The sequence below is a fragment of the Solanum verrucosum genome, unplaced genomic scaffold (assembly GCF_900185275.1).
Source record: "Solanum verrucosum unplaced genomic scaffold, falcon-dt-bn FXZP01000238.1, whole genome shotgun sequence".
Lineage (NCBI taxonomy): Eukaryota > Viridiplantae > Streptophyta > Magnoliopsida > Solanales > Solanaceae > Solanum > Solanum verrucosum.
In genome coordinates this window covers 4,018,661-4,044,870 of record NW_026020630.1, presented here as the reverse complement: position 1 = coordinate 4,044,870, position 26,210 = coordinate 4,018,661, and the positions used below count along the sequence as shown (strand labels likewise).

General features: G+C 32.6%; 7 protein-coding genes across 9 annotated transcripts in view; 4 read left to right on the top strand and 3 right to left on the bottom strand.

The window, feature by feature from the left end:
• LOC125811740 (2-alkenal reductase (NADP(+)-dependent)-like) overlaps positions 1-2,169 on the top strand; it is a 71,336-nt gene extending 69,167 nt beyond the window's left edge. For all 3 annotated transcript variants that reach the window (XM_049491280.1, XM_049491281.1, XM_049491282.1), the window contains exons 3-6: positions 541-721; positions 1,091-1,257; positions 1,382-1,464; positions 1,779-2,169. In XM_049491280.1, coding sequence (XP_049347237.1) covers positions 541-721; positions 1,091-1,257; positions 1,382-1,464; positions 1,779-2,157 — 810 coding nt within the window. In that variant the 3' untranslated portion in view covers positions 2,158-2,169. The remainder of the gene's footprint in view (positions 1-540; positions 722-1,090; positions 1,258-1,381; positions 1,465-1,778) is intronic.
• A 1,161-nt stretch (positions 2,170-3,330) lies between these two features.
• LOC125811741 (2-alkenal reductase (NADP(+)-dependent)-like) lies at positions 3,331-5,168 on the top strand. Its single transcript, XM_049491283.1, has 4 exons — positions 3,331-3,558; positions 3,643-3,823; positions 4,069-4,318; positions 4,790-5,168. Exons 1-4 carry the CDS (start codon positions 3,331-3,333, stop codon positions 5,166-5,168), a joined length of 1,038 nt encoding a protein of 345 aa, XP_049347240.1.
• Positions 5,169-8,068: 2,900 nt separating this feature from the next.
• LOC125811672 (uncharacterized) lies at positions 8,069-8,783 on the top strand. The gene has a single exon (XM_049491197.1). It carries the CDS (start codon positions 8,106-8,108, stop codon positions 8,778-8,780), a length of 675 nt encoding a protein of 224 aa, XP_049347154.1. The 5' UTR covers positions 8,069-8,105; the 3' UTR covers positions 8,781-8,783.
• Positions 8,784-10,587: 1,804 nt separating this feature from the next.
• Positions 10,588-12,482, bottom strand: LOC125811690 (60S ribosomal protein L11-1). Its single transcript, XM_049491218.1, has 5 exons — positions 12,390-12,482; positions 12,173-12,280; positions 11,991-12,033; positions 11,240-11,435; positions 10,588-10,948 (listed from the first exon to the last, which is right to left on the bottom strand). Exons 1-5 carry the CDS (start codon positions 12,390-12,392, stop codon positions 10,753-10,755), a joined length of 546 nt encoding a protein of 181 aa, XP_049347175.1. The 5' UTR covers positions 12,393-12,482; the 3' UTR covers positions 10,588-10,752.
• Positions 12,483-13,705: 1,223 nt separating this feature from the next.
• LOC125811709 (oleosin H1-like) lies at positions 13,706-14,440 on the bottom strand. Its single transcript, XM_049491240.1, has 2 exons — positions 14,152-14,440; positions 13,706-13,917 (listed from the first exon to the last, which is right to left on the bottom strand). The coding sequence occupies exons 1-2, from the start codon at positions 14,438-14,440 to the stop codon at positions 13,706-13,708; spliced, it is 501 nt and encodes a 166-aa protein (XP_049347197.1).
• Positions 14,441-16,976: 2,536 nt separating this feature from the next.
• On the top strand, positions 16,977-18,757 carry LOC125811764 (phospholipase A1-IIdelta-like). Its single transcript, XM_049491303.1, has 2 exons — positions 16,977-17,923; positions 18,276-18,757. Exons 1-2 carry the CDS (start codon positions 16,999-17,001, stop codon positions 18,581-18,583), a joined length of 1,233 nt encoding a protein of 410 aa, XP_049347260.1. The 5' UTR covers positions 16,977-16,998; the 3' UTR covers positions 18,584-18,757.
• Positions 18,758-19,723: 966 nt separating this feature from the next.
• On the bottom strand, positions 19,724-21,968 carry LOC125811636 (F-box/LRR-repeat MAX2 homolog A-like). The gene has a single exon (XM_049491160.1). It carries the CDS (start codon positions 21,963-21,965, stop codon positions 19,791-19,793), a length of 2,175 nt encoding a protein of 724 aa, XP_049347117.1. The 5' UTR covers positions 21,966-21,968; the 3' UTR covers positions 19,724-19,790.
• Between the last annotated feature and the right edge of the window lie 4,242 nt (positions 21,969-26,210).

The following is a 26,210-nucleotide window of genomic DNA, read 5'->3' as shown; positions in this document are numbered from 1 at the left end:
TTCCGCCCAACTCTTTGGTCTTCAGAACGCTGTTTTTAAGAATGAGTCATTGCTCTTCTCTGACCCTAACTGCCCAACCTGAGAGAGGACAACTAATGCGTTCCACTTATTGAACAAGATTCTATGGTCGGTTCTTGACCCCCGGATGCCGAAGCCATCTTTGGGGTGATCTCATAGTTCCTACGGGGTGGAGATGATGGGATCGGTCCATGGATTTTCCTTCCTTTTCTTTTGCCGCATTTCGCTCAAAGGGTTGAAGGGAGATAGTGCATCAACCTGTTCGCAAGGGCCAACTTGATCTTCTTCCCCAGAGATCTCAAATGAGGGATCCCTGGGAGAGAAAAATGTTTTCTCCGCGCACCCTATTTCATTTTTCATTTCTTGTTCAAGAACTCTTAGATGTTAGAAACATTGAGGATAAGTGAACTTCATTCTCCCAACTGAATGTTTATTCCTTATGTATAAATGATATGAATGGATTAACGATTTGTCCTATAATAATGTTTCTCATAAGTACTTTTCCTTTGTGTTATGTTATAGCCTATCACAGGATGTGGAGTGGCTAAAGTTTTGGAGTCTGTTGATTCAAATTTCCAAGAAGGTGACTTAGTTTGGGGAATGACTGGATGGGAGGAGTATAGTATTGTAACTGCTACTCAGAGTGCTCTATTTAAAATTCATGACAAGAATGTACCTCTTTCTTACTATACAGGAATCCTTGGTAAGTTGTTCTCTTCTCAGTATAACGACTGTTTTCACGCATTGGTTGAGGAATGGACTGATGGTCTGCTTATATTTTTATAATCCACTGTTGTCTTACTAATATCGCTTTCTATTCCATCAAAGACTTGTATGTTAGAGTGAGTTAGCATCCCACGTTGGTTGGGGTCTGCTTATATGGACTTGGAAAATTTTCTTATGTTAAACTAATTTTTTGGGGTTGAGTTAGACACAAGCCTCGTAACTTTACATGATATGTGAACCTTGTCCGTTCCTGTATGGGAAGGGAGTGTTAAGAGTTCCACATTGATTGATTGGAGAATGGACATGTGATCTGCTTATATGGACTCGGACAATTATTGTTTTGCAGGAATGCCTGGGATGACAGCTTATGTTGGTTTTTATGAAATTTGCTCTCCGAAGAAGGGAGAAACTGTGTTTGTTTCAGCTGCTTCGGGAGCAGTTGGTCAGCTTGTTGGCCAATTTGCGAAGATGTTAGGTTGTTATGTTGTTGGTAGTGCTGGAACAAAAGAAAAGGTAAGTATTAGTACCTTCGCGATGTTTATATTTCCATTGTTGAATCTGAATAGTGGCAAAGTTATATTGCTTATCGTAATCAACATTGTTGAATTGATCTCATGTTCTATTCATATTATTAAAGGTTGATCTGTTGAAGAACAAATTTGATTTTGATGAAGCTTTTAACTACAAAGAGGAGAAGGATTTAGTTGCAGCTTTGAAGAGGTTAGTAATCTTATAACTTCTCACTAGAAATAACTAATAGGCCCGGTGTAGAGAAGCCGTTAGGATAGTGTTGGAAGAAGAAAGATTGTGTGGGGAGTTGACATCCCATTTTGGTTAAAACGGATGGTACTAACGGAGGAAGGACAAATATGAATCACTTTTGTAACGTTACGAGCATATATAGACCATAGTACTATAACATAGGCGTATATCTATGAACTCAGGGGCAGAGTTAGTTAGTTGTAAAGGGGTTTTGAAAACCTTTTTCAATAGTAATCCAGTAAAGTTATGACCCTTATTTGTATTTCTATTAGGTACTTTCCTAACGGAATTGACATATACTTTGAGAATGTCGGAGGGAAGATGCTTGATGCAGTTCTTCTGAATATGAAACTTTGTGGTCGTATTGCTGTGTGTGGGATGATCTCACAGTACAACCTTGAGAAGACGGAAGGAGTGCACAACTTGTTCTGCCTCATCACAAAACGAATCCGGATGGAAGGATTTCTTGTTTCTGATCACTATCATCTCTACCCCAAGTATTTGGAAATGATCATTCCACAAATAAAAGGCGGTAACGTTGTGTATGTGGAAGATATAGCTGAAGGTCTCGAAAACGCTCCCAAGGCTCTAGTTGGTCTGTTCTATGGTCGCAACGTTGGAAAGCAAGTTGTTAAGGTTTCACGTGAATGAATGGATTCGACTCATTTCAATTTCCTTATCAGGTTCTTACTTGCGGTAAGAGACATGTGTTATGGTTAAAAAATAATGATTGAGATACATGAATATTTTGCGATATTGTATCTAAATCATGAAAACCTGAGGTTTGTAAAGCAATTATGATGAGACCAATGTTATATGAATGGCTGAACCCATCGGTTATCACCTAAAGTTGGCATCAACTTTCACTTAAACATCCAAATTATACTTTGTTCAAGTTTCAATTTGTCATTTTGACACTTTCTGTTGACATGACAAAGCGAGTATGATACACTCCTCAATGACACGAAGGCTTACATTAAGCCATTTTTGTTTTATTTTTCTCTTGTTCTTTTCTATTTCTCAAGCCATCACCTCCCACCACTTTTCCAAACTTATTGATCCTTCAATAGAGGTTGAATTTTGAAGTGATTTTGGAATTATTTAATATTGACGGAAAGTACAGTGATAGCTAGCAATATTTTAATTTAATAATTATACCGGTTGGTATCTAGGAATATAACATTTCAGCAATTTCATAGGTGATATCGAATCTATATATACTAAATATAGAGTTTGTGTTAGTATGAGTTCAATATATGTTCAATTTATATATATGATACTGATGAAATTTGGAGTCAATTATTTTTTTATATATTTTAATTTGTTAACTATATTATGAGTTATAGTGCGTTTTACGTAATTTTTTCATAATTTACGGTATGTTTTGTTTTAATTTATGTAGCACAGAATGAATTTCGAGATCAACTAATTTTTTTTAGATATTTTAAGTTGTTAATTGTTGTGGTATATAGTAAGTACTTCTTTTCTTACGTAATTTTCAAATTATATATTACTCCAATTGTCCTAATTTATGTAATACAAATGAAATCTCTATATGATAATTTGATATTTAAACTGTCATTTATTGTGATTTATAGTACATTTTACCTGATTTGTACATAATATATATTACTCCCTATGTCCCAAATTATTTGATATAGATGAAAAAAAAAATCCGTCTTCCTACTTTTTTTCCACATAGTATCTATCGTCCAATTGTTTTTTTTTTTTAATTAATAACTTACAATATAGTGTATTGTTTCATATTATCTATATAATATACACTTTTATAACAGCTCTTCATTCACATTAATAAAGTTAGAAATGGCAGAAGAAATGATGAACAACAAACAGATCATTCTAAAACATTATGTGGAAGGTTATCCTAAGGAATCTGATATGGAATTTAAGAATAGTATCATTAAATTGAATGTTCCAGAAGGTTCTAATGTTGTTGTTTTGAAGAATCTTTACTTGTCTTGTGACCCTTACATGCGTTCCCGCATGAAAAATCTTGAAGATAGCTATGTTGAATCCTTCACTCCTGGTTACGTAAGTGTTTCACCTATTTTATTGAGTCGCCCTTGTGTTACGTGTATGATAAGTAGTTTTCTTTTGTGTTATATATATATATAGCCTATCACAGGATGTGGAGTGGCTAAAGTTTTGAAGTCTGGTGATTCAAATTTTCAAGAAGGTGATTTAGTTTGGGGAATGATTGGATGGGAAGAATATAGTATTGTAACTCCTATTCAGAGTTTTCTATTTAAAATTCATGACAAGAATGTGCCTCTTTCCTATTATACAGGAATCCTTGGTGAGTTATTCCCTTTCTCAGTATAATAGACTGATGGTCTGCTTATATTTTTATAATCCTTTTTTATCTTAGCTTCTTGATGTTGTTTTCTATCAAATAGAGTACCACTTTACATGGTATTTGAACTACGTTACGTTCATCTCAATCCACGCTCCAGTTGGACCTAGATGTAAGCCGTGTTAGAGTCCACATTGGCTTGTTGGGGAATGGATTGATGATCTGCTTATGCAATTATTGTTTTGTAGGGATGCCTGGGATAACAGCTTATGTTGGTTTTTATGAGGTTTGTTCTCCGAAGAAGGGAGAAACTGTGTTTGTTTCAGCTGCTTCTGGAGCAGTTGGTCAACTTGTTGGACAATTTGCAAAGATGTTAGGTTGTTATGTTGTTGGTAGTGCTGGAACCAAACAAAAGGTTGATATGTTGAAGAGCAAGTTTGGTTTTGATGAAGCTTTTAACTACAAAGAGGAGCAGGATTTAGATGCAGCTTTGAAGAGGTTAGTAGTTTTATAACTTCCCATTAGAAAACACTAACTAATATGGCAAAAGGATGGGACTAAGGACGAATTTGAATCATTTTTATAACGTTAAGGAAATATATGGACCGATAGTACTATAACATTAAGTGGTCGTTTGGTAGCTGGCTAGAGTTATGGATGTATTACTAATACATGAATTAGTTATGAGACCCTCTTAATGAAAATCTTGTTTTTACTTCTTCATATTCTTTAATGAAAATCCTGGCTCCACCACTAATGTACTGATAGTATAACATAGAGCATTATTAAACCTTTTTCAATAGTAAAGAGGTGACTTTGAGGGGTGAGGAGTCATTTTCCTTAAAGAGATATAGCATGTGTATATAATAGTCATGTTCTTTCATGAACAGATATGTCTGTTGAGTTTAAGACCTACGATATAACTAACAAATATGACCTTTTTTTTGTATCGGTTTATTCCTATTATAGGTACTTTTCTGATGGAATTGACATTTACTTTGATAATGTTGGAGGGAAGATGTTTGATGCAGTTCTTGTGAATATGAAACTTCATGGTCGTATTGCTATGTGTGGGATGATTTCACAATACAACCTTAAGAAGACTGAAGGGGTGCACAACTTGCTCTGCCTCATCGCGAAACGAATCTGTATGAAAGGATTTATTGTTTCAGATCACTTTCATCTCTACCCCAAGTATTTAGAAATGATCATTCCACAAATAAAAGGCGGTAACATTGTGTATGTGGAAGACATAGCTGAAGGTCTCGAAAACGCTCCCAAAGCTCTAGTTGGTCTGTTCTATGGTCGCAATGTTGGAAAGCAAGTTGTTATGGTTTCACGTGAATGAATGGATTCGACTCCTTTCAATTTCCTCAAGTTTTACTTGTACTAAAAGAAGTGTTTTGTGATATTGTATCTAAAACATGAAAAACTGAGTTTTGTAAAGCAATTATGATGAGAACAATGCTATATTATTTCATGGAATTGAATGTTGGACATCTAAAGAAAATCATATTATTGAGAAGAATGTTTTGCATAGTAATAGAAATATTAAAGGGAAACTTACCATATCCCACTAGTTTAGTAGTAAATTCCTTAGATACACGCTAGTTTAAAATATTACGAATCTTACTAGAATTTGGGGAGGTGGTGGCATAGCTCTAGGTTTTAGTTGTGCACACCCTTCTAATAACTCATGTTGACGAAGGCAAACGTACAGGTAGGGGTGTTAAATGAGTGAATTGGACTGAATTTGACAAGGTTTTATGAGTTGAGTTGATAAATAACTTGTTTAAAAGTTACTTGAGCTGAAATGGACTAGACTAACTCAATCCATCAAATGTCTAACTAACTTTAATTGTTTTATTTGTATTTTTATAAATTTTTAATACCTAATAAAATTATTATGTTTCTTTTTTATGGTTATATAAAGGGGTGGATTCAGCTTGGGGCAAGGAGATTCATCTGAGATGAATCTCCTTCGACAAAAAATTATACTATTTATACATGATTTGAGATGATTACAACACTCTTATGGAGGTCCCTAATTCGTGCAAGAGCTGAAAATCCGCATTTGAAACGGTCTACCAAATGAGCCTTGTGCAATTTGAATTTAGTCTGATTTTAATACAAATATCGAATATCGAACTAAAAACCGAAAAAAAAGAAAGTATGTATATATACACTGCCCAAACCATTGAATTTGTTAATCTAAAGTACGTGTGTGGAATAATCACATTTAATTAGAGCAGAGCTAGGAGCGCAAGAGGTTCATTCGAATTTCTTTCATAGAAAAATTACTTGTTATGTATATACAGTATAAATGTTTTTAAAAATTGTGTGTTGATTTGTTTTTTTAATATATTTTGAATCACTTTAGCTAGTTAAAATTTTGACTCTGCCACTAAAAGCGAAATCAAAATTTTGAATTTTAAAACGATAAGTTTAAGAATTAATAATTGTATTTTACATTTAATATATATACATATTGATAAATTTGTTTGATAGAAATTGTATCTGAGCTTCTATCTTTGCCTCTCCGCCTATCATTTTTTAAAGTGATTAAAGAAGATTGATTTGACATTAAGATGGAAAAGTACATGAATTTGCTAGGAAAATACACATTAATTTCCTAATGACATCCACATCAATTTCCTAATGACATCCACATCAAGTGATGATAAAATCACATAAATATCCAAAGATGTATGTCCTACTTATTTGTCAAATCCATTGTATTCACCTCTATTATCTCATCTTTAAAAATGATTATATCGTGTCACTACCAACCAAATTAACAAAAGCTGGTACTTATCAATAACTAAGGCAAAGAAGATTACCTTTTAAGACCTTGTTTGTCCATACGTACTCGCTATAATAAAAGAGATATTTAGTTATAATAGTTATTTTTACTGCTTAAAAATATTTTGCAATAATTGTATTAATGTTATTATATTCAAAGTTGCTATAATATTTAAATAAAGTATTTAGTGAAAGCTAAGTGTTTGTTTATCAAACTAATCTATCATTTTATTAGAAATTTTCAAGAGTTTTTAATTGTGCTTTCATTCAAAATACAACTCAAAATACCCTATTTCTACGTAACTTCAACACTAATTATTATTATTTTCAAATGTCAATCGATTATTCAAACATGTACTAAATTTTACAACTAGTCAAATTCTTATAAACTATATAACCTTAGAATTAGAAAATTAGAAAATGAAGAAGTAAGGGTATTGTTTTAATAGGGAAAAAACTCGAAACTCATCTTAGTGTGAGTTAAGTCTCTCATTAAAAAAGATCTAATAAATTTAAAAACTTATCATTGTTCGCTAGTTTCACATTATAACTATTAATTATTATTTTTTTCTACATTAACTATTATCATCTATGTCAAACACACCACAAAGCTTATTAGGCTAACTAATAGTTGTTTCTTTTTTTCTACCTAAGTTATCATTATCTACTCAATTAAGTGTTATGTTCAATACATAGATGATGATAATTCAAATTAAAAAAAAAAAAAAAAACTGATAATTAAAATGTGAAACTCATGAAAAATAATAGTTCAAATATATTTTTGACCGTTATTGCTAAAATTAATGTTTTACAGAGGTGAATGTTCATCATGTGCAAGTTTTATGCCTTCAACTATTCAATTTGGAATATGCTACATTATGCTAGCTTCTTTTCAAGACTAAACTACAAATCTTATACGTAGTTATAAGCACCAAAATATTAATGATTCACATAATTTTGTATAAGAAAATGCATATTAGCCCAATCAGACTGCATAATCTATCATTCAACACCATATTGAGGCACCAATAAAATGATGAGTTGACTTATACGCGCATATTCAGCATCGAGGTATGTTTTAAATTTTTGATACAAAGGAAGTGAAAGTTCAGGTAGGTAAAGAAACAATAGATAGTTAAAGTATGAAACTCATAAAAAAAAGTGATAGTTTGAGTGTATTTTTTACCCGTAACACTTGAAAGAGAAATGTTAGGCCATTGGAGTTGACTTGATTTTCCAACTAACACAACAATAATTGGAAGAGCCAATGGTGCTTAGCACATAAAAAAAATATTAGAGTCTTCTAGAGGAGAAATGTGGACCTATTTTTTATAATAAGATTCGAATAATATTTGATCATATTCCAATAACATCCTCAATATTCAATAAAAATATACTTATATATATACCATACCATATAACTGTCAAGATTTGCTTGGGAAAAAAAAAACAAAAATTCTGTTTTCTAATGCACAATTAATATATGGCTGCTGAAGAAGTACTACTCCTCAAGCTCTTTGATACTTATTGGTTTGAACAAGAAATATTATTTACCAACACACATAAATTCAAGAAACTATTTCAAGAAAATCCTCATGAAATTCAAGAATCATCAAATCTCTTAGGTCGATCACAAAGTGATTACTCTTCAAAAATATCGTCAGATGCATGTCAGATACTTCAAAAGCAGAACATTTTTGAAGGATCAGATACAAGTCCGAGTTTTAGTAGTCAACTTGGGAACTCTCCAACTTCTGTTATTATCACACATAACAGAGTTGCACAAGAAGTAAAAATGAAGGCTAGAAAAGGAGTTAAGGGAATTATTCGAATTCGGAGAAGCTCATCGGAGCTTGAACTTGAGGAATTAAAGGGGTTTATGGATTTGGGATTTGAGTTTAGTGAAGAAGATAAGAATTCAAGTTTGGTTACAATTGTTCCTGGATTGGAGAAATGGGGAATTGTTGATGAAAAAATTGAAAATAAAAAGGATATTGTTCATAAAAGGCCTTATCTTTCTGAAGCATGGGAGATTCTTGAAAAAAGAAAAATGAGTAAAAAATTGTTGAAATGGAGATTTCCAGCTATGAATAATGATATGAATATGAAACATAATCTTAGATTTTGGGCTCAAACTGTTGCATCAACTTTCAAATGAAAAAAAAAAAAAACATAAACATTGGTTGTGCTTCTTTCTATGATTTCATCATTTGCTTCTTTTTGTTTTGTTTGTAGTTTGCTTCACATTTTGTGGCCTAATTTGGCTTGTTGCAAATGTAAATATAGCTTGATTCTTTCATCAAATTTTCTTGTCCAAAGATTCTATAGACTACTCAAGTCTTGTATAATTGTGGTGTATATGGTTATCTTTCGTGCATTTTGACTAATTTTACGATATATAGTTCATCTCTCATCAGCAATAGGTATCAGGTAATTCCGCCACCAAAGCTAGGATGAGTGGAAAGAAATCATCTAGTATTTTTTGTTTCTAGAATTTGAACATGATAAATCGTTGATTTTCAGCCTACTTCATTGATCACTAGGTGTTACTCATGTCTTGTATCTTGATGATTACTATGGAAAACCCATCAAAGTTCAAAGTTGAATGGCCATTGTTGTTGGGCTAAAACAGTTCAAAACTATTCTTAATCTGATGTAATATTATCTGTTTTGGATCGAGTCAGCACGGTTTCCCAAAAGAGCCTTCACATTGTTAGGAGTATCAAGCACCTAATAAGTAGCTTTTTCTATTTCTCACGTGGAACTTTGTTCATAAATACCTAAGAAAATTTCCCTCTTGAACTACGTTCTATATGGTCCATCATTGTTCAGAGGCTAATTTGAAGATTAACTGTGTGTCACCATATCAATTGAGTATTTATGACCATTAAAAAATCATTGGCTTCTTTTTTGTATATGTGTCTTTAAAGTTATGGGCGAAAATAGCAAGTGGCCCGTAGATGGCCAAAGGCACTAAGTTTGTCGGTCAGTCAAAGTGACTCAATGATACTCTTAACATAGTATTAATGATATTGTCTGCTTTGAACTACGTTCACACACACCATTTCTTCGGAAGACCTCACATCATTAAGTTATAAGTGCTTCTTTTTGTTTTCTATTTTCAATACGAGACTTTATTTACACACGCTCAACCACTGTTGCATCTTCCCTCATGGAACATCCAAAAAAGGTGGCCCTTCCTGCTTCTGAATTTGAAAGTTGAAATTGATGTATTATATTAGGACATAAATGAATTATTCATATCAACAATTTTTTAAAGAATGAAGGAAAAATCATCTTTTGTCCTTTAAAAATTTAAATTATATGTATTGATAATGGAGTATAACTTTTTGTTATATCATTAATATAATTTAACTGATTATATCCAAGTCATTACTCTTAAATTTATTACTCTTCAAATATTGAAACTTTTATAGATAGTCAACAAGCACTTTGCAAGATTTTGGTTTGAAGCTCATATTATTATAATTAAACCCACCCCCAAAAATCCAAAAATGTAAAAGTGATAAACGAGCAACTTACAAGGAATACCACTAAGAAAAAGATTTGGTGACTTCATAAGCAAATTAATCACCATTTGAGTATATAAAAAAGTGAATTATTTGCTAACTCAACAACCAGGGCACTAGAAAATTAATTTCTTATTAGTTGATAATCACAATATTCCAACTAGTCCAAGCACTCTCAGACCAATTCAAATTTGATAATTAACTATGCAAATCTCTAAGATAGAGAGGTAGGTAACCAATATATACTTTAACTAGAGAAAATATCTCATATGGTATGTTTTGTAGAGTCAATGTAGCAATATATACCATAAAACAAATGAAAAAAATACAACTAGAATATTTTTATTAGTTTGATTAGTTAGACTTGAGAAAAACTGATGTGTTCTGCTTCTTATAGAATTGCACAACAGGAAACTAACATAAAAAGGATATATTAAGATTGAATTGGTCTCATAAACCAAAATGAAAACAAGCATACTGTTCCAAATAACAGCAACTCTTGAAAACTATTCAACTCTAGGAGTAATTAGATGTTGGTCTACAAAATGCGTAAACATAAACTTGCTATCAGATAAACTGATCCAGCAGTCGGCTCTCGGCTTACTGGATGTTTGAGGACTTGTTAAGGATAACACCTTCATATTTGACCTGGAACCACTTCATTGAGTCCTCCTTTGTGACCCTGTGTTGGATCCCAACCCGAGACTTGCACCTACGACGTCTGGCAACACGGTATCCTGGGCGTTCCAGGACAACATAGAAATCCATACCATAGATACCAGTTGAAGGATCATACCTTTAACACAAAGGAATAGTATGTCAATGAATTATAAGAGCACAACATGACCAGCTGATATAATCTCCTAGCCTCATATAGTAAACATTTTTCAAGGTAAGAACTATTCCCTGCAAACTCATGGAAGAAGCAACTACACTTCTAGAAGATGATCAACCGGTAACTATGTGAACGCGCATGAGTAATTGTTTTGGCATAATAAAAGCTAGCAGCACCTCCTAAGCTAAATATGTAGGATTAAAAAGTAGTCCGAATAACGAATTAAAAGCAAGATCTCAATAACATGCTTACTTAATTCCAAGATCAATGTGCTCCTGAATACCAAATCCAAAGCATCCAGTTTCACTGAAGTTCCTCCTCAACAACTCGTACTCCTTGACCTTCAATCCACTCTCAAGGAGTTGCATAGCTTTTTCCCCTCTGACAGTGACGTAACAGGCAATCTTTTCATTACGCCTGATTCCAAAGGACCGGACAGTATACCTTGCTGTCAATAAGAATAAAGAAAGCACATGAAAACATGAAACAGCAACCAATGCAAAATTCGATAATGTTTAGTAAGTTAAAAGACAAACAACATCAAACCATACACATCATGGATAATTGCATTAAACATGAGTACAAAGTACCCAATATCAATGAGGAACAATAGGCATAACTTGTAGCACCAAGTTAAGCAAGTTCCAATTATTTCAAATTGTTACACAAACTTGACCAACTAAGAGCACTCATAAGTTCATACTAAATCCACATTACTTAGAAACTCTCTTTTTTTCCTAGTTGCTTAACGCCTTAAAGCTCATTATCTATATTCCTACAGAAACAAATTAAATCCAAACTTCAACAAATCACCAAAACCAAACAGCTCAAACACCAATAGTGAGACTCCATATATAAGAAAAGATTCATTCTTTGACACAAACAAAGCTCGAAGAACTGAAAAGCATGTTCGATAAAATGTGCATAAGAAACTGAAACCAGTCATAACATACGCAATCAAATAACAATAAAACAAACAGCATAATGCAATTCAAAAGCATACCTTTGGAGAAAACAGGACTTTGCCCACTGAGTTGCTCCAAGACCTAAAAATACAAAAACAAACACATTCAATTAACTATCTACACTTCAATCCTAAAACTAATCCAAATCTTATTCAGCTCTATTCAGATTCATTTCACTCTAATACTAATTCATCTTTTACAGCAAATTAGGGATTCACACCTTTGCGGCTCTAGTGAGACGATCTCCACTTTCACCAACGGAGATATTGAGTACGAGCTTCTGGACTTTGATATCCCTCATTGGATTGCTCAATTTCTTCTCTGAAGCCTAATCACAAAAAAAAAAAAAAAAAAAAACAGAGAATACGTTAGATTTCAAATACTCATATGTAAAAAAGCAACAACATTCATCGAAAATGGAAGGCATAGAGAGATACCATGGCGGCAGGAGTTTAGGGTTCACACACAGAGAGAGGAAGAAGAGAAGAGTGAGAGAAACCCTAGTTTGATCCAACTGTATATATATGTGTTGTGTGTGTATTATAATTGGAGCTGCGCTGTTTTGCTTATTTCTGAATCGTAGGGGTATTTTGGGAATGAGGGTTAAGTTTATGCCTAATTGGATTGCATTTCGTATTGTACTCTATGCATTATTACATGAACATTTTCCTCTTCTTTTTATGGGTACCAAAGGTAAAATACAAATGAGTATTTATTTATTTCCGAAAATTTATTTTACTTTATTTGAAAAAAAAACACTATTTGAGTATGCAAATTTCAAATTGCCTTTGGAATTTAGAAAACATTCAATATTTTTGTTTTCATTTTCATCATATTTTCTTTTTCACTTAAATTTTTTTATTTCTTTAGAAATGATCTCATTTAAATTATAGTTCGTATTTTTAAAGAAAAGTACATCATATTGTTTGCAAAACCTATAACCAAACACAACTTTATCGTCAAGTCTAACTTTAAAATTTTCAAGTAAAATGAAAAGAAGTTTGTAATAATGTGTAGTAGCTTATATATGGGATCTAATATGTGACTTACCTATTTTGTGATATTAATGGTGATTTTGCTAGTTTTTATAAATTGGAGGTACAAACGATATTTTTAAAAATGTACATTCAAATCTAAAGAACACTCAAGTGTGCGATCTTAATCTAGTCAAAACTCCAATATGAATGAAAAAAGTGAACTCCCAACTCCAATTTTAATTCTATCAAAAAAAATTCCCAACTCCAATTTTAATTCTATCCTATAAAAAAAAAACATACCAAATAACTACCGTTATTTTTCATGTACATGGACATTGCTAATGTAATTCAAGAAAAAAAATCTCGACAACTTCAGCTTGATAAAACCTTATAATAATATAATCACACCTCTAATTAATTAATTCTTCATTTTTCTTTTTAACTTTAATTACCTTGATTAGAGCTGTTCTTCACTCTACAGTGTCATTTTTAAAATTTATGTGGATATCGCAACACTGAATTTATGGTGCATACATTATCACTTCAGACCTTGCTAAATAAGGTGCGCCAAAGGGCGATGTGAGCATTAAAAAAATGCAATTACAATAAAAAGAGATTTGGAATATTATTAAATTACAAATAACAAAACAGCAGAGACGATCAAAACAACCATTACAAAAGGAAATTAAACCTAACACTGCACACAACACTTACAAAAGCAGAAGTGCATGTTACACAACATTATTTTCATTCAAAATATAAAAACCCAAACTGATTTAAGTTCTAGCACTTTCTTTCGTTTCTTGTGCTTTGCTCTGTATTGCTTGCCCAGCCTCCTTAGTCTTTTGTCCCACTTGCGCCGCTGCTTCTGCTGCTCGCTCCTGAATTCGCCTTTTCGTGTAATCCAACTGCTCCATCGTCGTCCTCCCTTGTTTGAAGTAATTCACAATCCACGATAGTGATGATAAACCCGTCAATCCAAATGCACCTACATATCAGAGACGGAATCAGAATTTTCACTTTCAGAATTATACTCTTGTCAAATTGAAACATGTATAAAAAAATGCATCTACACATAAATTGAAACAGAAATAGTATAAATTGACCTGAAGTTAAGAGGAATCAGAATTTTCACTTTCAGAATTATACTCTTGTCAAATTGAAACACGTCTAAAAAAAATGCATCTACACATAAATTGAAACAGAAAGAGTATAAATTGACCTGAAGTTAAGAAACCAGTGACGGCTAGCGCAACAGTAATAGCAGCGGGTACGAGGACGGGGCTAAAGAGAAGAAAAACGGGCGTAGCAACAACGAGCCCAATAATCGTCCCAAGAAGAGTAAGCCCAGCAAGTCCGAGAAGAACCCCACCGACAGGAACAAGCGTAACAACAGCTAGAATTTGGCTAGTTGAAGGACCTTTTGAAGGAAGAAGTGTGGCCATACCACCTTCATAACGACTTGAAGGATGAACTTGAACTTGATGTGGATATTGAGTACGATCAGCCATAGTTGATGATACAAATAAAGATAATGAATATGAGAATTTTTGTGTTGTATGAAGAAAGTATAGTAGTAAAAAGAGATGGATGATTTTATTTTTATTTTTGTAAGAGGGATTATTGATGAGGTGTTAGTTTTAAAGGAGTGAAGAAAAGGGTACGTGTTACAATGTGAGAGTAATAGGCTTGCATGAACAACATGTTGCACTATAGTGTAAGTATACATAAATAATTATTTTATATATATAATAAGATGAAAGAAAAGTGTTGCTAGCTGGCGACCCTTTAAGTTTGGTAGATTTTGAAAGCTAATTTGCTACCTCATTTGTCTTTTAGGTTTTCGGTTTGATGCGTGGTATTTGTATTGAAGTCTTGATTATTATGATATTGCGTTACTTTTCATGTCGATGTTTTTTTGGTTCGTATTTAGAAAAATGATATTTAGTAATTTTTTAATATTAATTTATCACGTGACATATTTAAAATTAAGATTAAAGAAAAAATTTAGTATGTTTGATATAATTTTGATTTAAGATTATAGAATTTCAAATAATTTATATTTTTTGAACTTTGTGTAAAGTTAAAATGGATTAAATAAATTAAAATAAGTGGAATATTTTATTTGTGTGATATCTTTTGAAATGGGAAAGGAATTATAAACGTGAGAATCAAATTCTCATCAATTAAGATGCTCCGGCTCTTCTATCATATTTGGTTGTTTGAATTCAAACAATTTAAAAAAAAAAAAATTTACATATTCGAAAATTACGTTAAAAACATATAAATCCTTCACAATAAATGTAAGAGAAAAATTGATAGTTTGATATTTTAATAAATAATTAATGGTAATTCAGATAAGATCGCATCTGATAGTTTTAGGTATGAAACATGAAAAATTGAAATATGTTAAATGTGTTTTTAATCACTAACTCTTATACATGTAACTAGATAAAGTTGTCCGTGCTATGCACGGGCCCAATAATATAAATGGTATGTTTTGGGGCTAATAACCGAGGTTTTGAAGCGATTGTTTGCGTGGATAAAGGAATAAGTTTTTTTATCACAAACCTGTACTTTCTTTGACGCTATTTAAGGCATAATAAGACTACCCACATAATACATTTTGTAAATATTTTATGTTGTCAATTATCATGATTTATAGTATTTTTACGATAGATTCACTTCAAGAATCAGTGGAATTTTTTGTATTTTTTTCAAAACATATTTTATGTTGTCAATTATCATGATTTATAGTATTTTTACGCAATTTTTAAATATAAAAAAACAAAAAAAAATAAGACAAATAAATTACAATGGATCCAATATATGTTATTTTTGCTGTCTCAATTTATGTGACACAAATGAAATTTGGAGAGTCATCCAAATTTTCATTTTTTAAAAAAAAAATGTTTTATGTATTTAATTATTGTGATTTATAATATTTTTATGTAACTTTGAAATAACGTACATTACTGGTCACTTTGTCCTAATTTATGTGATATGGATAAAATTACAAAATTAACTCTTTTAAAATGTTTTTCAAATATTTTAAGTTGTTAATTATTATTATTTATAATACTTTTTTGATAATTTTAAAATGATATGTGTTATTTTTTTTGTCCTGTGAGCCTGATAGAATTCTGAGAGTCAACTTATTTTATTATATAGCTTTTAAATATTTTAAATTGGTAATTATTGTAATTTTTAATGCTTTTTAAGTCATTTGTAAATGATATATGTTGTTTCCTTGATTGGGACTTTTCCATTTGTGACATATATATATATATATATATATAGATTATTTTAAAAGGGAGTTTATGTCCAAGTTCTACTATATAATAAATATAATATATAATATTCAAGAAAGTCCCAATCTTGAATATTATATATTATACTTCGGCATAAACTCCCTTTTAAAAGTCCCACAAGTATAATATATTATATTGAAGATTGGGAAAAGTCCCAATCTTGAATATTATACATTATACTTGGGCCTAAACTCCCTTTTATAATATAGTAGAATATATAATAATGTATATCGATCATCTACTCTTATATAACACACATATATAATATATACAGCCAAATGTATAGTATGTACTTGTATCACATTTAGTAAACAGACAATCGAAATGTATATCCATATATATGTAAATGTATATATATCCACATAAATTTTTCATTTTCCCCTTCAAAACACACTCATTATATGGGAAATTTGTTTTCGTTTGCATTATGGCATATATGTCTCACTAGATATTACAATGTTCACAACAATTTACTAAATATCTATAAATATTTGATCGCAAGTTCAATTATTATTATATATAATCTCTTAATTATTATAAAAATTCATAAACTTTAACGTCTAGCAGCCCCACCATCTAACAAAACTCACATCTATTTTATCAACAAAACAAGTGTGTAGCTAAAGTATACTATTCTATCTCATAACATGTGGAGGAAAATAGAACAACTTTCTTCTTATATCCTTACTTGTTACATTATCTTCTTCTACACCAAGTAACTTCACTCTCAAATTGAAACAAACTAGTTATCATCTAAAATGGAAAAAGAACCCGCATGGCATGAACTTTTAGGAAGCAAAGATTGGGATGGCCTTCTTCAACCTCTAAATCTCCCTCTCCGGCGTCTAATTCTCCGGTGCGGTGACTTTTGTCAAGCTACTTACGATGCTTTCAACAATGACCAAAATTCCAAGTATTGTGGCACGAGTCGTTATGGTAAAAGTTCATTTTTCGACAAAGTCATGTTAGAATCCTCTACCGATTATAAAGTCTATTGCTTCCTCTATGCTACTGCTAAAATAGGCGCACTTGAAGCCATTTTCCTCCACTCTCTGTCTCGCGAATCGTGGGACAGAGAGTCTAATTGGATTGGCTATATAGCCGTTACGACTGATGAAGTCAGTCGTAAACTAGGACGTAGGGAAGTGTACGTTGTGTTTCGTGGCACCGCTAGGAGTTATGAATGGATCAATGTTTTAGGTGCTCGTCCTGATTCAGCTGACCCTCTGCTTCATCCTAAGTCTCTCCAAAAAGGCGTTAACAACAAGAACGATGAGGATGAGGATGAGGACGAGGACGAGGTCAAAGTAATGGACGGGTGGCTTAAGATTTACGTCTCAAGTAACCCGAAATCGCCCTTCACAAGACTAAGTGCAAGAGAACAACTTCAAGCAAAGATTCAAAAGTTAAGAAATGAGTATAAAGATGAGAATTTGAGTATAACTTTTACAGGGCATAGTCTAGGTGCTAGCCTAGCTGTTTTAGCATCATTTGATGTGGTTGAAAATGGTGTCCCAGTTGATATACCAGTATCTGCAATTGTATTTGGTAGTCCACAAGTTGGGAACAAGGCATTCAATGAAAGAATCAAGAAATTCCCAAACTTGAATATCTTACATGTTAAGAACAAGATTGATCTCATTCCCCTTTACCCAAGTGCTCTATTTGGGTATGTGAATTCAGGTATTGAAGGAAATATCATTACAATTTTGAGTTGATTTCTCATATCCTCACTCAACTAAACAGTTATTATATCAGAAAGTCACTTTCTTTGTTGAAAAAATCTGAATCAAGAAGAAAGACGACTTTCTGAGATAATAATAGTTGAGTGACCATATGAGAAATCAATGCTTACAATTCTCTACTACTTTTTCTGCTATAATAGAAGAGGTAAAAGTACATATGTTTATACTTGGTGCAGAATCTACTTAATTAGAACTGAAAAACATATTCTATATAAATTTGACTATAAATCTTGTGTAGACATGAATAAAATAAATAAGATTTCCTACAACTTTGAATGATTCTTCAACAGGTATAGATCTAGTGATCGATAGCAGAAAGTCTCCGAGTTTAAAGGACTCAAAAGTCGCGGGCGATTGGCACAACTTGCAGGGGATGTTACATGTTGTGGCGGGATGGAACGGGGAAGATAAGAAGTTTGAGTTGAAAGTGAAGAGGAGTGTAGCTTTGGTGAACAAGTCATCTTCATTGTTGAAAGATGAGTACTTGATTCCAGGGTCGTGGTGGATTGAGAAGAATAAAGGAATGGTTATTGATAAAAATGGAGAGTGGATTTTGGCACCACCTTCAGAAGAAGACCTTCCAGTCCCTGAGTATTGAATTTTTGGGTATGGGGAATTTGTTCACTTGGCAATTATTATTGTTTGTTGATATTGCTTTGGACTTGTCAAATGTGAATGTATACAATGTGTCTAGTATTTGTACTAGTGTTGGAAGCACTACAAGATTGATTCTCGTAATAATAAAATAATAAAGTTGTGTTTGTGTGATCTATTGGACACGGATGAGGGTGAAACTAACTAGGATATGAACACAATACAAAACAATGCAAGTTTTTTGTCATTGGAAAAGAAAGAGAGTACAACCACTTAAATATTGAAACAACCATAGATGCTCCTTGATCTTTGATCAAATAATTAAAAGAAAGCAGAAGGCATCGGCAGACACCTAATGTTGGCACGATTTTTCACTTAGACATCTCAAGTAAGCCTAGTACATACATTTTAAACACTCGTAGGAGACCTTCACTGTGTCATTTTGACACCTTTCGCTGACTCAGCATAGTATGTGTGCTATATGAATGGAACTCCAAAATGGATGGCTACAAGTTAGGTTGTACGTACCGTTTTCGATGAGATATGAAGATTAGACGTACCTGAAGGACCTTTGGCAAATCAATTGCAGTCAATTGTAGATGTTGATACCAGAGGCCTATGTAGACTCAAATTCATTTATTTTTTCCTGTGTTCCATCGTTTATCTTTTGTATGCAGACTGCTGAATGAAAGACAGTTGGAGAGTTCAGGGAAGCGTGAAGCGGAAAAAAGCGATAACGCCCCGCATCACGCTTTAAGCGATGAAGCACTCACCTACTCATTCTAGTCTGTGAAGCGTAGAAGGCTCGCATCGCTTTAAGCGATGAAGCGCTCGCTTTCCTGAACACTACTTGGAGGAAGTTCTCACATGACAGCAAGACTGAACAGTCACTCGACTGGTGAAATCTCTTTCGTTTCAGAGATAAACAGTATTAGAAGCATAATATAAAAATGTTCATCCTTTGTGGATCAAAAGTAGAGTTCATACATCCATTTCACTCGAATTATACCATTTTTTGTTCAAAATGCGTAATTTAACTGATGTAGAAAACTATACAGAAGATCTGGATATTAAATATATGACAACACTACTATCCCAGGAAACTGGGCATAGGGAAGTTGCATAACAGTACCTGTTCCTTGAATGAATCAGGAATAAAACCAAGGGCAATTAGATAATGGAAAATTGAACAATGTAATATGTTCCTTGCATCAATCACAAATCTGTCGTCTGTTTAGAGCCGCTTCAAAGCGGCTCAAGGAGTCTGACCTCATTTCTGTACTCATGTCATTCTCTGGTGCTGGATAGTAATCTTCTCTCAGCTGTACATCTCGTAGGTCTGGGATTCTAAGCAGGAACATCATGAAATGTTCATGTGCCGTTCCATGGATGAACAACTTTCTGAGTGTGATGCATTCTTGGAGCAGCCCAGCTGCTGGCAGGGATAGACTCCTTTGATTAACATCCCTATCTTGTGGTGGCCAGTAATCAAGCTCCTTGAGATTCAAAGTTCCAATACCAAAGAGATAAAACCGTTCCCACAAGCTCAAATCCATCTGCCCCGACGGGGCAGTGTGTGCGTAACCTATGATATCTCCGCAATCCAAATGCATCTTCACAAGTTTATGGTACCGCAAAATGGTGCTCAACCCAAATGCCCTCTCTGAAGGTTTTGACCATAGCCTGCAATCTCCTTCCACTCTAATCTTGATCTCCTCCAAGTTAGGACAATGTTCAAGACCTGCAGCTGCTAAAGGAGTTAAAAGATCACCGACACCAATCCAAAGCGAGAGATATTGCAGCCGGTCCCATGTCCGTCCACCAAAACCATTCCCATGGCTATTGTCTTCCATGCAAACACTATTAAGATCATAATCGTACTTGCATCGTTTATTCCTGTTAAACATGATATCATCATCCATGGATCCAAATGTGTCCCCAAATCCATTACCATGAGTTGATGCCTCACCTCCATTGGTCTTATTGAGATCAAACCCGTATTCAACACCATTAATATTTTCAATTTCTTCAACACTATCCCACACGCAATCAATATGGAGCCTCTGGATACGTTCTTGTATTGGTTCCAATGCTTTCAACGAGGAAGAGGCTCCAAGATTCTTGCAGCAAGATATCCTGACATCAACCAGACTTTTCCAGAGCAAAGAAGCTAGCGTCCTCATTCCTCTCATCGTGATCTTTTTACAACTTTGAATCTCAAACTTGGCTAATCTTGAACACCCTCTACCAATTGCTATCAACCCCATATCATCCAAATCACCTACATTTCTAATCGACAACGATTTAAGCCCCTGACAAAGCGCAACTCCATCCAACTTAGACCCGATTGGCATAGAAACACCATGAAATTGCCCCAACTTCAAAGATCTCAACTTGGGACATTTCGTGTTCAGTATTTCCAGAGCAGGACCACTATCTCTAACATTATTACAAACATCTAATACAAGCTCTTCAAGTAAGGAAAGACCCGAAAATACCTCAATCAAAGTTGAAACACTAAATTTCGCATCATCTGTCGTAAACCCCTCCTCATCTGGATCAGTCCTGCAATTAGACAAAGTAGACGTATCTGCTAAATGAAGCACTGTTAATTTGGGGCAATTGGTAGATATACAAACCAAAGCTTCATCCCCAACAAAACCAATGTACATAGGATCAAACATACAAGCAAGTTTCAACTCTTTCAAATTAGGACAACATTTCGTTATTACTCTAATCTCATCCGTCTTAAAACCTTCCGAAAACGAAGCATTCATCAGATTGAACACTGTTAGATTACCAGCTACAAGAGGATTCAATTCAAGAGCTGGAGGAATATCATCAGTCCAACAGTAAAAAGTAGATAAATCAAGCGAACCCAATTGCGGGCATCCTTGAAACAGCAAGTTGAATTCATCCCCACTAGCTAATTGAGGCCGCTGGTGCCAACGAACAAGCTTAATATACTTAAGGTGAGGCCACTGAACTGGCAAAAACTGGAGGGTATGTGGGCTACGTGCGTAGACAATGAGCGAAGTAACTATAGGAAACGCGTGGCGGAGGAGGTGTGCGATGAGGATGGAATCAGCATCGTCGCCACCGTCGCTAGAGGCGGCGCGTGGAGGTAGGAGGGGATGTCCCCAAGGAGAAACGAGTGAGAGGTCGAGATGGGTAACAGATCGGAAGCAAGTAGGTAACATGAAAAGGTCACGGATGTTACCACGGAGGGTGAGGGAAGTTCTCGTGGCTCGTTCAAGGACGAGCCATTTCCGGCAGACGAGTGCGGCGGCGTTCCGGCTGCGGACGTCGGAGACGGCGGTGATTATGTTAGAAAGGATTACATCAGGAAGGTCATTAATGATGGTGGGTCTAGCTAAAGCAGCCATTGAAGAAGGAAAAAAAAAAGCTTGTTGATGAATGAATGAGAGAAGAAGGAGGATTTTGGGTTTTTCTCAGTGACAGAAAATTGCAGAATTTTTGGGTGAGTCGAGCTGTGTATACACTCTGTTTGGATGCCGGTTACATATGACTATTCCGAGTCTTTATGTCTCAATCTATGTGATATCTTTCAAATTTCGAGAGTGAACATCAATAATGAACAAAGAAAGTAATTTATTGGATAAATATTGGAGACAAACATTTTCCACTAAAACGTTCAAAATATGAAGAAGTATACATACACAAGAAATTGAAGGGAGGTTAATATTTATGATATATAAACGATATAATTTTGCATTGGAGAGAAGGCGGATGAACCATTTGATCATACCTGACTTCGCCTCACCATATCAATAATTCAAAGAGAAAAGTATTGAAAACATCTCAAACTTGGCGTAAATTATTTATTTCATTTTTAAACTATTGATAATCTTAAAAACGCCAATCTACTTTACTAACGAAACTAAGATATATCTCGATCTGTCACATAACATATCAAGCGATTTCAAACTCTTATAGGAAAACGAGACTCTTAATAAAAAGCCAGAGAAATGTTGAAAATACTCCCAAGTTTGAAAAGAATTTAAAAGTATATTTCACTCATGTTGCAAGATCAGGAGTATATTTATGTTCAATTAATCACGTAAATGAATGTTTTTAAGGATGTCAATAGTTCGGAAATAAAATTAATAATTCACACCTAATTTAAGGATACTTTCAATACTTCTTTCTAATTTAAAATACAAATCAATTAAAAAAAATTAAAATACAAATCTAGACCAAACGATGGGAGAAAGAGTAATCATGCAATCACATTAAATTTATCGTTATACGAAATGAGATAAATTTTAATATTTATTTAATAATTAAAATAAATATTATATTTAAACAAATAACAGGATAATAACCCTCAAACAAGCTATAAGGGGATGGGGTAGCAGAGGGTAGTGGGGACGAAGTGTCGGAACAGAGAAGGAACCACATGAGCGTCACGTGCGATAAATGTCAAGTTGAGAATTAAACAAGTCTTCTGATTTATATAATATCTAATTAAATATATTTGATTTTTAAAATTTTTTTGTCAAGTTTTATTTTCATAAACTTTGTTAAATTAAATTAGAACAAAGAAATAAAAATATGGAAAATATGACTTATTTTTAATTTATATGACAGACTTGAAACTCGTAGTGGTGAATTATTTTCTAAAAAAATTATCAAACTTTAGAAAGTGCATGAATAAGTATCAAATTTTAGCTATACATCGATATTATAAAATTTATGATGGTATCATATTGTTCTCAAAATTATTTCTAAACTAGTCTTCTAAAAAACGTAAAATAGTTACACAACTTATTTAATTAAAAAAAAATGACTATGAAGAAAAAATTTAATTTAAAAAAAATTACTTATTTTGAATCATAAAAAAGTCCTTATAATCTAGTTAATATAGACTAAAGGAGTACTAATATATATTAAAGTAAAAAAAAATTATATAATAAATGAGGATTAAGGAATGAAGAAATTATATTTAAGTACATTAAAATATGAACATTATTTAAATATTCCTTATGAAAAAGTTATTATTATCTTCAACTTCAATCTTATAAATTCAAAAAAAAAATTTGAAATTTATGATCAAATATCTCTTTATTTTAGCCAAATAACCTCTTTATGAGTATTTCCTCATCCACTTTTACTTATTGATTATATTTATTGAATGTCCATTTATTTGTCTAATTTTAAAAATCAAAAAAAGTTAGTCCTTGATTCCTAATTTATCTTTACTATTGATTATAACTATATTTTAATATATCTTTCAAAATATTAAATTTATATTACATTAACAATATATATAATAAAATTATGACTTTATTTTTTGAACCTTAAGACATGTGCCTATGCTTTCTATATTAAATTAATTTTATTCAAATTAATTTTTTTTATTTATGATTTTTTAAAACACATGTAAAAGAAACGATCGATAATATGAGTGGTGCCAACTAATGAACTAATTGTTGACGTTGAGATAAAGACAATGACTATGTTTTGTATACACATGTTATATATGAACTTTAAGATGGTAGTTAGTAGTAACTTTTAATGCTATTTATGATGTTGCTTGCTCTAGTTAAGTAGAGTGATTGGTATAGTTGCGGTTTAAAATCGAATTATAATAGATGATTTAATGGTGGAGTAATAAATTTATAAATATGTTGGTATTGGATGATCGCGGTTAAAATGATATGAAATTTTATACTAATTATCACATCAGTCAATATTTTGTCATATTTCATTAGGTATTTTTTAAAATTTATGATAAAGAAATTCATAATCGTTATTCTTTGAGTCAGTATACAATAAATCTCATTTTTCTGCAATATCTTGCAAATTATACAATAGAGATAAAACCCACAAAGCCAACTTTGTGCGATGAATTCGATCTAGATTGTCAATCTCTTATTGTTGTAAACAAGAGGTTTCGAACTTGAGACCTTAGCACTTTCTATTAAATATGTATTCAATTCACACCTCTAAAATTTAATACACATCTTAATATTTATTTGTACATTCAAATTCAGAAGTTTTAATCTTAACAAAAACAAATGAAACCTTAAATCACACAAATTAACACATATATATACATAACAACAATATTTCATATAATTTCACAAAATGAGTATACGAAAGATATAATATAAGCAATTTTTATCTCTATTTCTATATTACATAGGATTCATGAAAAAAATCAAGTTTTCATGTATAACAAGAACTTTTTATTTTTATAATTTAAATTCAAAATATCTAATTATGGTTACAGAAATCTCATTCGTCCAACCACGCCACGTTGCACATACACAATATATTTGTCTGCAACAAATTTTAAAGTGACAGAAAATAAATTACAATCACAATTAAAATATGATGAAACATAATTTTATTCATCAAGATTGTGAGTACAATTTTGTTCCTTTTTTTATTCTTCTCTCATAAGAGTAATCCATGATTTGAGGGACGTTATTCATGATTCGAAAGCCGTTTGTGACGTATTTCTCGAACTAAGATGATTTGGATTTGATCTCCTTATGAATATTCCATGAATTTGTGAAATATTCGAGATGCCTTTTCAAGGGAATAGGTTGAGTAGCCTCCAAGAATCTAATTGAAATTGAACACACCTTGTAGAATCACAACTCGAATTGAACACGTCTTGTCGGACTGTAGACTTGTTGAAACTCTCTACAAATACCCTCTGCTTCATGACTTGTCGGACTGTAGACTTGTTGAAACTCAAAGACCAGGCTTGAAGTACTCATTCTTCCACCTTTGTGGCTTCAAATTTACAGATTTGATTTATAAGAAAAGAGATGAATGACAGATTTGATTCCACCGAATGTACCAATTTATTTCCCACAAAATTTCAATATCTACTATACCAACAATTAAAAAAATTGTTGAACTATTTTAAAAGGTGAAGAACTTCAGGGGCGTAGGCACATGTATGTGAGGGTGTCCAATTGGACATCCTTCGTCGGAAAAAAAAATATCTCATATACAAGTAAAATGATGCACGAAGTGATTAAATAACATATTTTGGACACCCTTGACATAATAGGTTGGTATAGCATAGTAATTTCAAATGTCTTGAATGTGTGTTTAGACATCACAATGCTCGCGTGTTCAAATCTCACTTGCAACGGAAAAAAAATTCCTTTTTAAAAAGAGCTTTTTGTTCTTTTAAGTATATAAAACCAAAAATAAAAATAAGCCAAAAATAGAAATTAAAGTGGGCATTGATTAACATAGGTTGATTTGGTGGAATTACGAATGCCATTCGCCGCGGACGGTCGACAGCCTCTCAAGAAGCAATGATCCACGTGGCACTTCTATGTCCACAGTTCATTTTTATTTGTTTACGATATAAAAAATAATTCTCACTTGTAACATCAAGAAAAAAAATATATACTTTTTTTAATAATGAAAATTAAGATAACTTGAAGAAGAAAACTAAATAAACAAACTAAAAGTGCAAGAAAGTTATTACTAACAACTATAAGTACACTTAAATTCTCCTTTTTAATTAAAGGTGTAAACAAAAAAATTTCAATAAAAGTATTTGTAATGTTAAATTTCATATATTTAAGTTTTACTTATTATAGCTTCTGATTTCTCTTTTAGTAATAATAATTGTATTT

Excerpts from the sequence above, each read along its gene's own strand:
- LOC125811741 (XM_049491283.1), top strand. The coding sequence starts at position 3,331 with ATGGCAGAAGAAATGATGAACAACAAACAGATCATTCTAAAACATTAT. Across the intron at positions 3,559-3,642 it reads AATCCTTCACTCCTGGTTAC|CCTATCACAGGATGTGGAGT; the intron begins GTAAGTGTTTCA and ends ATATATATATAG. Across the intron at positions 3,824-4,068 it reads CTATTATACAGGAATCCTTG|GGATGCCTGGGATAACAGCT; the intron begins GTGAGTTATTCC and ends ATTGTTTTGTAG.
- LOC125811672 (XM_049491197.1), top strand. The coding sequence starts at position 8,106 with ATGGCTGCTGAAGAAGTACTACTCCTCAAGCTCTTTGATACTTATTGG.
- LOC125811690 (XM_049491218.1), bottom strand. Across the intron at positions 11,436-11,990 it reads AAGTCCTGTTTTCTCCAAAG|CAAGGTATACTGTCCGGTCC; the intron begins GTATGCTTTTGA and ends TCTTATTGACAG. Across the intron at positions 10,949-11,239 it reads CACATTGATCTTGGAATTAA|GTATGATCCTTCAACTGGTA; the intron begins GTAAGCATGTTA and ends TTTGTGTTAAAG.
- LOC125811709 (XM_049491240.1), bottom strand. The coding sequence starts at position 14,440 with ATGGCTGATCGTACTCAATATCCACATCAAGTTCAAGTTCATCCTTCA. Across the intron at positions 13,918-14,151 it reads CACTGGTTTCTTAACTTCAG|GTGCATTTGGATTGACGGGT; the intron begins GTCAATTTATAC and ends TCTGATATGTAG.
- LOC125811764 (XM_049491303.1), top strand. The coding sequence starts at position 16,999 with ATGGAAAAAGAACCCGCATGGCATGAACTTTTAGGAAGCAAAGATTGG. Across the intron at positions 17,924-18,275 it reads ATTTGGGTATGTGAATTCAG|GTATAGATCTAGTGATCGAT; the intron begins GTATTGAAGGAA and ends ATTCTTCAACAG.
- LOC125811636 (XM_049491160.1), bottom strand. The coding sequence starts at position 21,965 with ATGGCTGCTTTAGCTAGACCCACCATCATTAATGACCTTCCTGATGTA.